General features: G+C 36.2%; 3 protein-coding genes across 3 annotated transcripts; 2 read left to right on the top strand and 1 right to left on the bottom strand.

Moving 5' to 3' along the window:
* Positions 1-892: 892 nt before the first annotated feature.
* LOC104719130 (cytochrome P450 71A20) lies at positions 893-3,399 on the top strand. The gene is made up of 4 exons (XM_087468193.1): positions 893-1,423; positions 1,840-2,340; positions 2,437-2,718; positions 2,854-3,399. The coding sequence occupies exons 1-4, from the start codon at positions 1,040-1,042 to the stop codon at positions 3,178-3,180; spliced, it is 1,494 nt and encodes a 497-aa protein (XP_087324319.1). The 5' UTR covers positions 893-1,039; the 3' UTR covers positions 3,181-3,399.
* A 230-nt stretch (positions 3,400-3,629) lies between these two features.
* On the bottom strand, positions 3,630-5,790 carry LOC104719131 (uncharacterized). Its single transcript, XM_087468194.1, is given in 5 exon segments — positions 3,630-4,484; positions 4,576-4,593; positions 4,596-4,727; positions 5,087-5,324; positions 5,425-5,790. Coding segments are annotated over 5 exon segments (1,293 nt in total). The 5' UTR covers positions 5,665-5,790; the 3' UTR covers positions 3,630-3,819.
* A 3,670-nt stretch (positions 5,791-9,460) lies between these two features.
* Positions 9,461-12,379, top strand: LRX3 (Leucine-rich repeat (LRR) family protein). Its single transcript, XM_010436985.3, has one exon. The coding sequence runs from the start codon at positions 9,833-9,835 to the stop codon at positions 12,047-12,049; it is 2,217 nt and encodes a 738-aa protein (XP_010435287.2). The 5' UTR covers positions 9,461-9,832; the 3' UTR covers positions 12,050-12,379.
* Positions 12,380-14,950: the final 2,571 nt, after the last annotated feature.

Here is a 14,950-nt window from a genome sequence, read left to right as displayed (position 1 = left end):
TAAATCTTGCCACTAGATATGAGGAAAATTTTAATATATACATCAAAATTTAATGCATTTAAATTACAAAAAATACTTTACTTTTCTTTTGGGTAAGCATTTGTTTTCATTACATTTAAGAAGAGAACAAATAGAGAGAGAAGAGGATTCTGAAAATCCAATGTATAAAAACAACATAGAAACAAAGATAGATAAGTTTAATGGACAATAAATTTTTGAGTGTTTGGGCCAAAAACTAGAAAACATTTTGGTACATGTGAAATCAAGGATTATGGACACTTCTTCCATGAACGATTCAATGGATGAGGAGATGACCATTTTCATAAGAAAAAACAAAGTGGCGCTGATGAAGGGGCCAAAGCTCTCATTCTTGCCGGCATGAGAAAATCTACACAAGATAGCCCTTTGGCAAGGGTAAAGTTGCTCTAATGCTTGAGGTTGTTTGCTAGAATTGCCAAGAAATAAGAACTGGACTTGGACAAGTCATAGCCCTAACAAAACTCTGACAACTTGAAATCGGGATCCACATATCATAAAACTTAAAAAAAAAAAAAGTACATAAATCAAAGTCTTAAAGATACTTTTACGAGGATTCTCAGAAGATAAAAGCTATCATAGTAGCAACAGCAAATTACTTCTCAAATGGATTCCATAGAGTAAGATACTATATTATCTTACTAAAAACAAAGCTTCTCAAATGGAATTTGTCTATAATATCAAAATCCTAACTAACATATACGACGGCAGTATAAAGTAATTAAAAAAGCTTCTTATCAGGGAGATTAATGGCGATCATCGAATTAATATGGTTGGTGATTGTCACGAGTATACACGAAAGTTATCTCAAATTTCTCTTAGTATTTTATAATTAAATAGCACCTCCAACGCATATATGGTTAATAACACACGTTAGGACGACCAAGGGGATGGAGCACCATTGAGGGCCGTTCATACAGATACTAAAATTAAAACGCTGAGATCATAGCCTCTATAAAGTACAAAGTAAAAAAGTACACTTGCACGAGAGAATCAACTAGAAATGGAAATGATATTACTAACTTTTTGCTTAGCCACTCTCTTGGTACTTCTCCTAAATTCCATTCTCAAACAAAACGCCACAAACAACGTTAACCTACCACCGTCTCCATGGCGGCTTCCGGTGATCGGGAACCTCCACCAGCTCAGCCTCAATACTCACCGCTCTCTCCGTTCTCTGAGTCTCCGATATGGACCACTCATGCTCCTTCATTTCGGCCGGACACCAGTCCTCATAGTCTCCTCTGCCGACGCTGCTCATGACGTCCTTAAGACGCACGATCTTATTTGTGCTAATCGTCCAAAAACTAAAGTGATCGATCAAATTCTTAGAGGTGGCAAAGATGTGGCTTTTGCCCCTTACGGAGAATATTGGAGACAAATGAAGGTACTTTTAAAGAACAACTGGTTTTATCTTCTTTCTTAACGTAAAACTTTACCTAGAAGAATCCATAACTATTGTTACTTCGACAAAAAATGCGCAGAACTAATTTATCTTCAAATGTTGACACAAAAAATAAAAATATTTTCAAACATAGCCTCCAAAATTGGACATTGATCATTTCAAATCTAATTCACTATAAGATAAAGATATAGTTGTTCTTCTTCTGTATTGTTTTATACAAGAAAGAAAGAAAAAAAATTAGCTGTTTCATTTTAAGTAATGTATAAATTTTTTAGTTCAGAAATTATTAATTAAATAAAAGTTATTGTGTTTTTAGTATTATTTTTGATCTTTATATGTTATGGGGGTACTTTATGAGATGTATTTTTAATGATCTAAAATATATTTGTTGGATACAGAGTATTTGCATCCAGAATCTACTCAGCAACAAAATGGTTCGGTCATATGAGAAGATAAGAGAAGACGAGATAAAACTAATGATTAAAAAGCTGGAAAAAGCTAGTTCTTCTTCTTCTCTATCACCGGTAAATATAAGCCAACTCTTTATGACTTTGACAAACGACATAATATGTAGAGCTGCCTTGGGTAGAAAATACAGCAGCAAGGAAGATGGAATTGATGTTGAGAACATAGTGAGGGCATTTTCCGCACTCACGGGTGAATTTCCTATAGGGGAATACATTCCTAGTTTGTCATGGATCGACAGATTCCGCGGTATTGATCATAAAATGGAGGAAGTAGATAAAAGATTTGATGATTTTTTGGAAAGAGTTGTAAAAGAACATGAAGATGCAGATAAAGAGACCACATCCGACTTGGTTGATAAGTTACTGACGATCCAAAGCGATAAGACAGGACAATTCAAGCTTGAAAAAGATGCCTTAAAACTTATCATATGGGTAATTAGACCAGACATCGAGTTTACAAATCATATTAAAAAAAAATATGTCTTATATTTTGTTTGATATGTTAACTTTTACATTCTTTTGTATCAGGATATGTTTTTAGCAGGAACGGCAACAACTTTGTCATTTCTTGAATGGACAATGACAGAGCTTATGAGGCATCCAAAGGCCATGAATAAACTTCAAGAAGAGGTTCGTTCAACTTCACCACAAGATTTATTTGTAACGGAGAAAGAAGCTGAGAAGATGAATTATTTGCAAGCTGTTATTAAGGAGGCTTTACGGTTGCGTCCACCCGCTCCACTGTTGGTTCCACGAGTATTTAGTGAAGATGTCAAGTTAAAGGGATATAATATTCCTGCAGGCACACAGGTGAAATTTTTAATAACATAATTCATACTCATATATTTACAATTTACAAGAACATATTAACTTATGTTTAGTCATTTTGTATCAATAATTTTTATTTGGGATGAATAATAACAAAAATATTACTGGGAAATGCAGGTTATAGTCAATGCTTGGGCAATCCAACGAGACACTACAACATGGGGGATGGATGCAGAAGAGTTTAGGCCAGAAAGGCATTTAGACTCGGATTTGGATTTTCAGGGACTAGATTTCAAATTCATTCCATTCGGATCGGGAAAAAGGATATGTCCTGGAATAGGATTCACATCGGCATTGATCGGGGTGACATTGGCCAACGTTGTGAAAAGGTTCAACTTCAGAATGCATGTCGAACCACAAAGGGTTCAACATGATCTAACTGAAGCAACCGGTCTCGTGATTTTCCGCAAATTCCCTCTTATGGCTATTCCATCTTCTGCTTGATTCCCCAATCTCTCTCTTTTAGCCTGATTAATGAATAAAACATTGCAACTTTGTACGGTTTGATTAGTGATGTCTTGTGTGTCATATATATATATATATATACATGTTTGATATTCTCAGCCTGTTCTAAAGGTACATTCTTCGGCTTTTGGGATGTAATCGAAATATGAAGGACTTGTAATGCACTCATTGAATAATCAAAGACAAAGCTTGAAGATTGGTCCCCTATAGCAGATATAACATTGTTTCAAAAAGGTTTGGTGGAGAAATTGAAACTCTAAGACGCTGAAAAATTATCCAACCGTAGAGGAGACATGTAGAGTCCCTGTCTCAATTGGAGAGTACTGCAAGGATAAAGTTACATGCTATGTGGTAAACATGAAACAAGAGGAAGATCAACTTATCTTTGGAGGACCAAGGCTTTATCGTGTTCTAGCAACAACACATGATGCACGAGACAACTCTTGTATTATTATATGACAACACAATTCTACTGCAATCGTAAGTGCACGACAACTAAACCATATTGGAGCCACAAGTCACAAGTTTCATTGCGTTTTACAGCCTACTATTTGTGTTTTTCATTTGCTATATCTCTCTTTTCTACGCACAAAACATACCTTAAATCCTGATATCAAGTTATATGATGGCAAGACCAGTTTTCAGATAATCCAAGCAAGAGAAAGGCAGACGCAAGATTTGGTCCACTTCTAGTGAAGTCTTCATTAAACTGCTCATGATTTTGCCATTATGTCTTCCCTCTAAGCCCATCCCTCTGCTCACCACCAAAGATACGTTACATAGCCATGGCACTTCACAAGCAAACACCATCCCGTTCTTCCCATTCTCCAGTAAACCCTTTCTATAAGCTCTACCGACTTTTCTCACATACTTCCCCGTTGTTACACCTTCATTCGATCTGTCTTTGTCAGAGATATCTGCATCAGAGTGAAGATTCACCACCATAGTTCCATGCTCATGGTGAAGTACTTTGCTCAGAGCTTTCATGAACACGGAACTGGAATCCCACAGACTATGAGGGAAGATGTCTGCTCCATCATAAGCATCCATGAAGACCATGTCATAAGTATTACTTTGGTTCCTTAGAATGAACTCCTCAGCTTTTGACTCGTAGAGGAAGAGTCTCTCATGGATGCCTCGCCACATCACTTGGTCAATAACTTCAGGAGTTGGTATTGAGCGTTTCCCGGTTGCTGTCATGACAGAGAATGCAGGGAACCCCATTGCTCGAACCGACTCTGAGATAACAAGTGGGTCAAGCTCAACTATGTCAACAACAGCACCTAGAAGACAGAGTAATAACACCATTCACATCAGTTAGTATAGTAACTAGAGAGATGGAAGGTGTAGATAAGGATATTGTTTTTTGTTTACCAAGAATGTGTTTAGCTAAAACAACGGCAAACTGCCTCCACCGTGACCGATGCATAATATGCGCATTTGTTTCTTCCCAATAGCTACACTCCTCATATCAAATTTAGAAGTTGCAAGGGAAGTCAATCCAACTGAAACCATGCTCTTCAGATCTGTCCCCCACAATAAGAAAAAAAGAGTCCGGCTTAACAACAACGCAATAAAAACAACAGCAGAGTCACCATGAACCTAAACCCTTATACTAGGAAACACAGGACTACCACACAGCGGTATACAAAATAAGTAATCCCTTAATCCTCTTTCACCATTTGGATGAAAACAAAATAATGCAGCGACCAAAGACAGAGTCTGGACTCTTTTTTTAATTGGAAACAGAGAAACATTCCTACATCAAAGTCACTAGAACAAGGCATGTTCTGTCTATCCAAGTCCATGAATTCCATACAGCTTAAACTATTACATCTCTAAAAGCAACACAAAATAGCACAACAAAAGGGTTAACAAATCTCACATGGAACAGCAAGACAATGTGGTTGTTGCATATAGAAAACAGAACTCGGTTGCAATGCTCTACAAGCAGCCATAACTTTCACAGTGCTTTGTCGAGTATCATCGTTAAAGCGAAGCGAACGCCATTGATAGCCAAGTACCTTAAACATCCCATTCTTCTCCTCTTCACCATCTCTAGGCATTATCTCCATATACCTTTTCTCTAACCATCTCTCAGTTTCTCCCCATGAATCTCTACTCTACATAACATAAATCATTAGAAAAAATTCCCCAAAAATCAATCAAGAAAACAAAAAAGCTAACGTTTCAAGAATTTGATTGTAGAGTTTTTTTACTCACAGGGAGAGAAGAAGGGTGAGCGACGACTGAAACGACGCCGTTTCCATTAACAGAGACAGCTCGTGAAACCGTGTGGCCACCGTCGTGAGGATCCCACCATTCCGGGGAGTGAAACCAGTCTCCTTCGTCCTTTATTACGCCGTGTTGTCCTCCGGAGAAATGGCGTACACATGACTCTATGGTGGTGCTAAGCCTTTTTCCACGCCGCGTTGTCAACGAGATACGTTGAATTGAGTTCATTTGTGAAGAGAGACCCAAAGCCTCGAGAGATCGTCGGAAAAAGGTTTGGGACTTTAGGAGGCGTTTCTGGTTATTGTAGCAAAACCCATAGAAATTTTGGTTAACCAGGTTTTCCTAAAACGGTCCAGTTACAGTAGAGAGTGTCGCCGGAGAATAATACCTTTTTTGTTTTTTACAACGTTATTATTTTTTATTTTACTAGGCTTAGGCGTGACCGCGTGAGTTGTTGTGATTATTCTATTTACCGAGTTAAAAAATACGAGACCCAAAAAGTATAAAGAAAAAAAAAATCAAGATTGCACAGTCAACCAAATTATTACATAAACCAATACTGTCTAACTCTCAACTCTTAACATTACGGAGCCAAATAATGGATACTAACTCGGTCTTACGTAACATCTGTGGAGAGAGACTCACCGTTAATTTCTTAACATCAAGTGATACGGTTGGCCTTGTTTCTCTTTCCTTCTTACGAGGAAGGGGCTGTTATCTCTCGAGAATTTGGTCTTATTTTGTAAAGGTGAAAGTAATTGATTATTGGTTAATTAGAATGAATTTACCTAATGCACATTTGTCACAATTTCATCAAAATCGTTTGGGTGGTTTATAGGTCAAGTTGGATTTTAATTGGTTTAGTACCAAACAATTTTGGATTGAGGAACCTCCAAATGTTTACAACAACAAAAAAAAGCATTATGGTGAAGAAAACACTTTGACTTTGGTAATCCTTACTTGAAATACTTTTTACATGGATGAATATTAATACAAATTAATCATTATTTTAAATTATTTATTTGGAGCACAATTTGGCCAAATGTTTTGGGAGATCAATTAAGGTTTTTTAAAAAAATGGCAATATTATTGTTAATTGCTGAATATTTGACAAAATAAAAAATTAGAAATAACTGTACTTAGTAACTAAAAAGATTTTTTATTTTTTTAACAAAAACATAGAATACTTTTTTCATACAATAAATTAACTCCTCCGAGTGGATTCTATTTCCCTACAAGAAATCAATGATCCATTAATCTAATATAATATAAGTTGTTGTTATATGCCATTCACCCCAAATCCTTAATTATACTAAGCAAAAGTCATTGTTGTTATTTGCAATTCTCCCAAAATCTTTAATTATACTAAGCAAAACGTTATTGTTGTTCTTTGCCATTCTTCCCAAAGTGATATGGAATTAAAAACCCAAAATATAAATTTTCTTTTCTTCTTCGTCGATTTCTACGAATTTTCTTAGAAATCGAGAGAACTGATGAATCAAGATACTCACCAAACTCACCAATCTCTCGATTTCTCCCAACAAAGAAAACAAAAACTTTGGAATGACAAAAGACAATAATTCTTTCTACTTAGTTTAATTAAAAATGTGGTGTTATAAGTAACACTGGCTACCGATTATGACATATGTTCAATGCTAACAATTTTAAACTCGAAATACAAGATTTTTTCAAACACATATTATTAAATAAGGTATTAGTCATGCTATGTGTCGATCTCCTCTTCTCTATGGCCGAAGACTCCATGGGAGAAAGGTATCACCAATGCATCTTTGGTTATTCATATATGATGAAAGAACTCTGGATTTAGTTGATAATAGGGACTTGCGGTATATGTATTTCAACCTGCAGAATTATGGTCTATGTATTTCAAATTGGTATAGTCAAATTGGTAATCAGGGTCTTGAACTTGATATGTTCGATGACGGTTACCTCTCAAGCTACCCATCTGATGATGTCAAGCATCATTATGCACCCACTCCTTTTAACCGGATCCCATACCAAAAAGCCTATATTGCAGTTTATATGAGAGATCCAATCTTTACGCTTTGGGAATCAAAGCAACCCTTCAGCGACTAGAACACCGTATCACTTGGATCCTTGCTGCCTTGCTACTTTGAATAGTGCATCTTGCTCCAGTGATAACCAAAGTATCGTTTCCTTTCTCAACGTCACTATGTCATATGATAGTGACCAATCACTCGTCTTTTGAAGCTTTCGAAGATGACCTTTCGGTTCACCATGATCTCACATATGTTATTGGACTCCAAGCCTTTGGTTCATAGCTCTCTTGGAATTGCAATTGATGAAACTTATTTTTTATTTTGTGGCATTAGGGAATGCTGTTTTTTGTATTATTTTAATCTTTGGGGATCTTGCTCCCTTCGTATGTGCTTGTTGTTCTTCGTTATGAATAAAAATCAAGTTGTTTGACAAAAAAAAAAACACTCTTACACATGTCCAAACAAAATACATTATAATACCTGTGGAAATATCAAACCAAATTCGCTATCATCAACCACTGCACCGGATTGCTCTATCTAACACTCAACCGCGTTTTCATTTAAGTGTTTGGTTCTCAATCCAAAAAAGAAAGAAAAAATTCAATAAACTAATAAACTCGTGAGAGTTAATAAAATAAATGAAAAATAAACTAAACTCGTGATATCACCAAATTTCATAAGCAACGGGCAAATTGCATTAAATTAAAATTAAAATTGGTTATCACGGTCAACCGATACGCCGAAACTCGGCAAGAAAACACCGACTTGACCACTTAACCACCTCTCTCTCTCTCTTTAAATTTTTTTATTTTTTCATTATTACGTAACTGCTTCTTCTTATTTTTCTTTATAATAGTATTGTTTAAGACATTAGTACAACAATCATTGTTAACATAAGCATGATTAGTTATGTAATAATGTCATCTCATAATGTCTTTTATTTGAAGACTTTTGCTTTTGTTTGCTTCTGTAGAATCTGTTGAAAAGGAATTTTCAACAGCAGAAAACAAAAGAAGAAGAAGAAGAAGAAGCTCTCATCAAAAGCTGGCATTATCCTTTTCTTCTTTCACCTCCTAATCTTTGCGCGTTTTTTTCTTTTTTTTCTTTCTTTCAAATTGTTATTATTTTATATTTTGCAACATCATGCCTACTTATTTATTCCTTTATTATATTAAATATATCAGGCTTCGTATTTTGAGAGAGGGAGAGAGATATTGTTAAGTTAGATTATCAGAAATTATGGTTTAAGGAAAGCATCTATCAACATTTTATAAATCGTACATACTACATTAATCTTACAGCTTTCATGACAATATTAATGGAATATTGTATGTGCTGGAGATGATTGAGAGACATAAAAAGTAGACAAAAAAAAAAAAAAGAGAGGCCACAAGACCTTTCGGTGAAGACATCTTTTAGCTTGGAATCAACTTGATTCAACAATTCCTCAATTAGGTGTAACATATATAGATATATTCTAATAAATATATATATATATATATACATATCTTCATACAACTAATCACATGCATTTCATAATAATATATAAAAAACCCCATTCCTTAGAACAAATATGATCAAAATCAGTTAAAAATGATGAGATACCAATTAAAAAAGTATTATGTATGTTTCAAAACAAATAACTTTTAGGGTATTTTTTTCCAAAATAAACACCATTTTATGATTTCATGCAAAGTGTAATAGAAACTATACTTATTATTAGAGAGGCAAGTAAAAATAACCGCATAAACCAAAGCGCATCAATCCAACTCAGAATTTATGGATAAACTGTTTGGTTTCGTTTTTGAGTTTTAATTAAACCGAACCAAACCAAATTCAAATTTAATTTGATTATATACAAAATTACGAATATATATTATAATACTAGATAGATTTTTATTTCTTAATTATATTTAAAGTTTTATTTTAACGAAAAAAGCAAACAAAAGAAAACTGAAATAACCAAACCAAAACAATTGAAAAAAAAACTAAACCAAAATCAAACCATAAACCGGATTATCCACACCTAATAATTATTTTAGTAACATAGAGATTTTATGGGAATAAGTGAGAGAGCTAACTAATTTGATAAATAAATATAAATTTTGAAAGAACAAAATTTGAAAAGAAAAAAAAAAAGATAAGCTTGAGCTGTGAATGAGCTGTACCTCTCTCATTTATATTCCAACATCTCTCTCTCCTTCCACACAACAACAATAACACAAAGCTCCCTTCTCTTCTCTTCCTCATATACTCGACTCCTCCATAACATTATTATCATCATTACGCAATCCACATTTCCCATTTTACCCTCGCTTTTCTTTCGAATTTTCCACCCCCATTGCCCACTCCACTCAGATGACTTGTGCAGTGTAATGAAGAAGACGATTCAAACTCTCCTCCTCTTCTCCTTCTTCCTTCTCATCATCAATCTCACCACCGCTCACGGCGGCGCTCTCTCCGATAACGAAGTCCGTCACATCCAACGCCGTCAATTACTCGAATTCGCCGAACGGAGCGTCAAAATCACCGTCGATCATTCTCTAGTCTTCGAGAATCCGAGATTACGAAATGCTTACATAGCTCTACAAGCTTGGAAACAAGCGATTCTCTCTGATCCGAACAACTTCACTTCGAATTGGATCGGATCCAATGTCTGTAACTACACCGGAGTTTTCTGTTCTCCGTCGCTTGATAACCGGAAGATTCGTACCGTCGCTGGAATCGATCTAAACCACGCCGATATCGCCGGTTATTTACCTGAAGAGCTCGGTTTGTTATCAGATCTCGCTTTGTTTCATGTTAATTCAAACCGGTTTTGTGGTACTGTACCGCATCGGTTTAACCGGTTAAAGCTTTTATTCGAGCTTGATTTAAGTAACAACCGGTTCGCTGGGAAGTTCCCGACGGTTGTCTTGCAGTTACCGTCGTTGAAGTTTTTAGATCTTCGGTTTAATGAGTTCGAAGGAACTGTACCGAAGGAGCTTTTTAGTAAAGATCTCGACGCGATTTTTATAAACCATAACCGGTTCCGGTTTGAGTTACCGAATAATTTTGGTGATTCTCCGGTTTCGGTTATTGTATTGGCGAATAACCGGTTCCATGGTTGTGTACCTTCGAGCTTGGTGGAGATGAAGAACTTGAACGAGATCATCTTCATGAACAATGGTCTTAATTCTTGTTTACCGTCTGATATCGGACGGTTGAAGAACGTGACGGTGTTTGACGTTAGTTTTAACGAACTTGTTGGGCCGTTACCGGAGAGTGTTGGTGGTATGGTTTCGGTGGAGCAGCTTAATGTGGCGCATAATAAGTTGTCAGGGAAGATTCCGGCGAGTATTTGTCAGCTTCCGAAGCTTGAGAACTTTACTTACAGTTACAATTTCTTCACTGGAGAAGCGCCTGTGTGTTTGAGGTTGCCCAAGATTGATGATCGGAGAAATTGTTTCCCGGGAAGACCTGCTCAGAGGTCTCCAGGGCAATGTAAAGCGTTCTTGTCTCGTCCGCCGGTCAATTGTGGGTCGTTTGGTTGTGGTCGTTCTGTGTCCCCTCGTCCTCCCGTTGTGACGCCGTTACCACCTCCTTCTTTGCCATCTCCTCCACCGTCACCAATTTTCTCAACACCTCCTACGATTTATTCTCCGCCACCACCACCTCCTCCGGTTAACTCTCCTCCTCCTCCTTCACCGCCTCCCCCGCCCCCTGTTTATTCTCCGCCACCTCCGCCGCCACCACCTCCTCCTCCACCGCCAGTTTATTCTTCTCCACCTCCACCACCATCGCCCTCACCGCCTCCTCCACCAGTATATTCTCCACCGCCCCCACCTCCGCCAGTCTACTCTCCACCACCACCGTCGCCCCCACCTCCTCCGCCTTCTCCAACACCAACTCCCGTTTACTGCACCCGTCCACCACCACCGCCGCCTCATTCACCGCCACCACCTCCACAGTTTTCTCCTCCACCCCCTGAACCATACTACTATAGCTCACCACCACCACCGCATTCACCTCCACCACCACCACATTACTCTCTGCCACCGCCACCACATTCACCTCCGCCACCAATGCATCCATATCTATCTCCACCGCCTCCACCAACACCAATTTACTCTCCACCTCCGACTCCAGTCTATTCCCCTCCTCCTCCACCTCCTTGTATCGAACCACCACCACCTCCACCGTGCATAGAGTACTCACCACCTCCTCCACCGGTCGTTCATTACAGCTCTCCACCTCCACCACCAGTCTATCACAACTCTCCTCCTCCACCGGTCGCTCATTACAGCTCTCCCCCACCACCAACGGTCTATTACAGCTCTCCTCCTCCACCGGTCGTTCATTACAGCTCACCACCACCACCAAAAGTACATTACAGTTCTCCGCCGCTACCTCCAGTACACTACAGCTCTCCACCGCCGCCACCATCAGCTCCATGTGAAGAATCTCCTCCACCAGCACCGGTTGTTCACCACAGCCCACCACCACCGGTGATCTACCAAAGCCCACCACCACCGTCTCCTGAATATGAAGGACCACTTCCACCAGTCATCGGAGTATCATACGCCTCTCCTCCACCACCGCCGTTCTATTGATTCTTTTGAGAAACCGGAGACTGAAACGATGACGTGGCACAAGAGCCCTAAACAGATTAAAACAGAATACGGCGTCGTTGGTCAATTCTTACACAGAGCACACACGGGCAATAGATTTTTTAGAACAAATTATTTTGTGAAAATAAAATAAAATAATAAGATAAAGAAATTGTTTGTATAGAGTAAGATCTCTTTTGTGTTTTCTATTAATTTTATTTTTCTCTTTTAGTTGGATTTGGTAGATTTTGTATTCGATACATGAGATGAGAAGAGCTTAGGCTATACATTTTTTTTTTGTTCGTTATCAATATCTTTCTTTGCTTTCAAAAAGCTCCATTTCAATCCAAACTGTGAAACTGAAACTGATGTAAACAAACAATTATGTTTACAGAATTAAGATTTGTCCAAAGTAAGTTTTGTCTGAATGTAAAGTTGGAAACAGTTGCAAATGACAATGACTCGTCGAAGCCTGTTGGAGAAAAAGAGCAAGATACAATTTACTCCTAAAACAGAAAGCAACTTCGAACGCTACGTTTTGTTTCCGTGATGACATAACCAAAAGAGTTAGGGAACGAGTGAGACATGACCAAGACAAGGAGAAAAAAACTTGATTAATAAACAGCATGCGAATAAAATTCCTTCATTGGTGCTAAAGATTTATGATTACTACAAATGTTGTCATACTCTGAAAATGATGTCTATTTTTAGTGTTTTTTTTTTTGACTAATTTTTTAATAAATTCGTGTGTTTATTTCATTTACATAGTGAGCTGGATTGATAACATAGAAAAAAATAGAATCATAAAACACTTTAAAAGGTGCGACTGTGGGGAATAGAACAATGATACACTCTAAATTACTTGATTTCCCCATTTTTATTCATATTCTAAAAAAAACGTTTTAGACTTATAGTTGGATTATAAATATGAAGTTATGGACACAAAGAAGTTACGAGTTAAGAAAAATCTTAGTATATAATTACATAGTATAATATATATCTCATATACTTTTGGCAAACTAAAAGTTAATTTGGTGCAATTAAACAAAGAAGAAATTATTTTTGGGGTCTAAGAAAATGTTAATCTCGTGGGAGGTAAAGGACACAACTTTCTCACTTCAATAGTGTCTTATCTTGAACAGTACTGCCCTTGGTATTTTAATGGGCTACAAGCAGATAATGTTTTGGCCCTATAGTTGAGAATTAAACGAGAGAAAATAAACTTATAACAAAGGATATGAAAGAAGAATATTCGAACTCTTAATTTGGAAAAAAAACAATGCTAAATACTTAACTAGGTGTACTTGTAAAACTATTCGTATAAGTATTTTTAAAAATACTAGGTTGACACCCGCGCTTTAGAACTTTTTTTTTTAATACATATAAGTTGTAATATAAATCATATTGTTTAAAACTATAACTAAATCGATATATGCTTCTCATTTTTAAAAAACAATAAATGAGGTGAACGCCTTATACTGAAATTCCATATACAAGCTTCATGTGATTTTTAAAACATTTATTTGTTTGTTTTCTTGAAAAAAATGTATAAAAATATATTGTCTGCAAATAGATTTAAAAATAAATTTCATTTAAATTTCTTACATTAAAAACAGGATATTTAGAGTAATAACAATAAACTGTATATTATTTCACTGAGACATGGAATCAATAATCAAATAACCTTAAGAAACCCTTTGATCAGCTCGTATCTTGATCTAACCTTGCCAGATATCATATTGTCGGACTAAGCTTTTTAGAACTAAGAATCTTTAAGAAATCTTTCAAAGCTTTCATTTTCGATGCTTTTGATACTTTAATTTACAGATAAATATTTGTCTAAGATCAGATATGCAACTGATTGTCGCCAACCAAATAATCAAAATACTAAACATGGTGGGAACGAATACTAACTTCACTAAATATGATATTCTCATAGAAAGTATAGATAGAATCAAATGTATTTCTCCAATCATCTTTCCTTCATCTGTATTTGTTATAGCTCCATTTTTTCAAGATCCTTTATAACCTTAAATGCACCCTAAGGATTTTTCATCTAAACGTTTTTGGATATGTTCTTCCGATCGAATTCTTCTTCATTTCAACTTCAATCATCGATTTGAGAAGGATTGACATAGCGGCATGGCCTTGATCGAGAGGAGGGAGAAAAAGTGATGTGTAAAAGAGATTGATTTTTATTGGAACATAAGACTTAGTTGTATTGATTGTTATAATTTGATTGGATTAAGTTTTTAACGATGTGTCATGCTTAGAAGAGTTTAAAAAGCTTAGGTGTCAACACGAGGTAAAAAACGTTCAAACTTTTATTGTATTGATTGGGGTTACATAGATATTTCGTGTTTTACCAAATTTAGAGTTTAGTCACTAAAACCAAAATGTTTACTAAACATTAGAAAATATATAGTAAGATAGTAAATGCATAATAAACGTTAACACACAAGTTCGTTCAAATGCATAATACAAATATATTTAAATTTTCATTTTTTTGTAGCTGTATCTAAAATATATGTATTAACTAATAACTAATAAGACTCATAGTTTATACTGTTTATAGAATGGTCAAATCTTACTCATCTCACAAGTTCAAATTATTTTTGTGAAAAGTAATTTTTTAGACAAGTGATTCTAATAGCGTTAATAGTTATTTTACTTACAATCATTTCTATAAAAGATAACTAACTTATTACAATCATTTCTGTAAAAAGATAATTAATTTACTGCGCATGGACATATCCTTTTTTTTTGTCATCTGATTAAAATGGGGAAAGTTTGAACGAATACAAAAGCAAGAGAGAAGAAAAAATATAAAGACCAGACACTTGATGATGATGCTAATAAGCCCTCCAAGTGTGAGTGTCAAAGCAAAACAATACAGCTTCGTGT

Source organism: Camelina sativa, chromosome 10 (genome assembly GCF_030686135.1).
Source record: "Camelina sativa cultivar CO46 ecotype springtype chromosome 10, ASM3068613v1".
NCBI lineage: Eukaryota > Viridiplantae > Streptophyta > Magnoliopsida > Brassicales > Brassicaceae > Camelina > Camelina sativa.
The sequence above is the reverse complement of the archived record's forward strand: the minus strand, read 5'-3'. Positions and strand labels throughout refer to the sequence as shown.

What these genes read in the sequence shown, in the direction of transcription:
- LOC104719130 (XM_087468193.1), top strand. Translation starts at nt 1,040, where the DNA reads ATGGAAATGATATTACTAACTTTTTGCTTAGCCACTCTCTTGGTACTT. An exon ending in CCTTAAAACTTATCATATGG is followed by an intron (nt 2,341 to 2,436) that starts GTAATTAGACCA and finishes CTTTTGTATCAG; the next exon opens with GATATGTTTTTAGCAGGAAC. An exon ending in ATATTCCTGCAGGCACACAG is followed by an intron (nt 2,719 to 2,853) that starts GTGAAATTTTTA and finishes TGGGAAATGCAG; the next exon opens with GTTATAGTCAATGCTTGGGC.
- LRX3 (XM_010436985.3), top strand. Translation starts at nt 9,833, where the DNA reads ATGAAGAAGACGATTCAAACTCTCCTCCTCTTCTCCTTCTTCCTTCTC.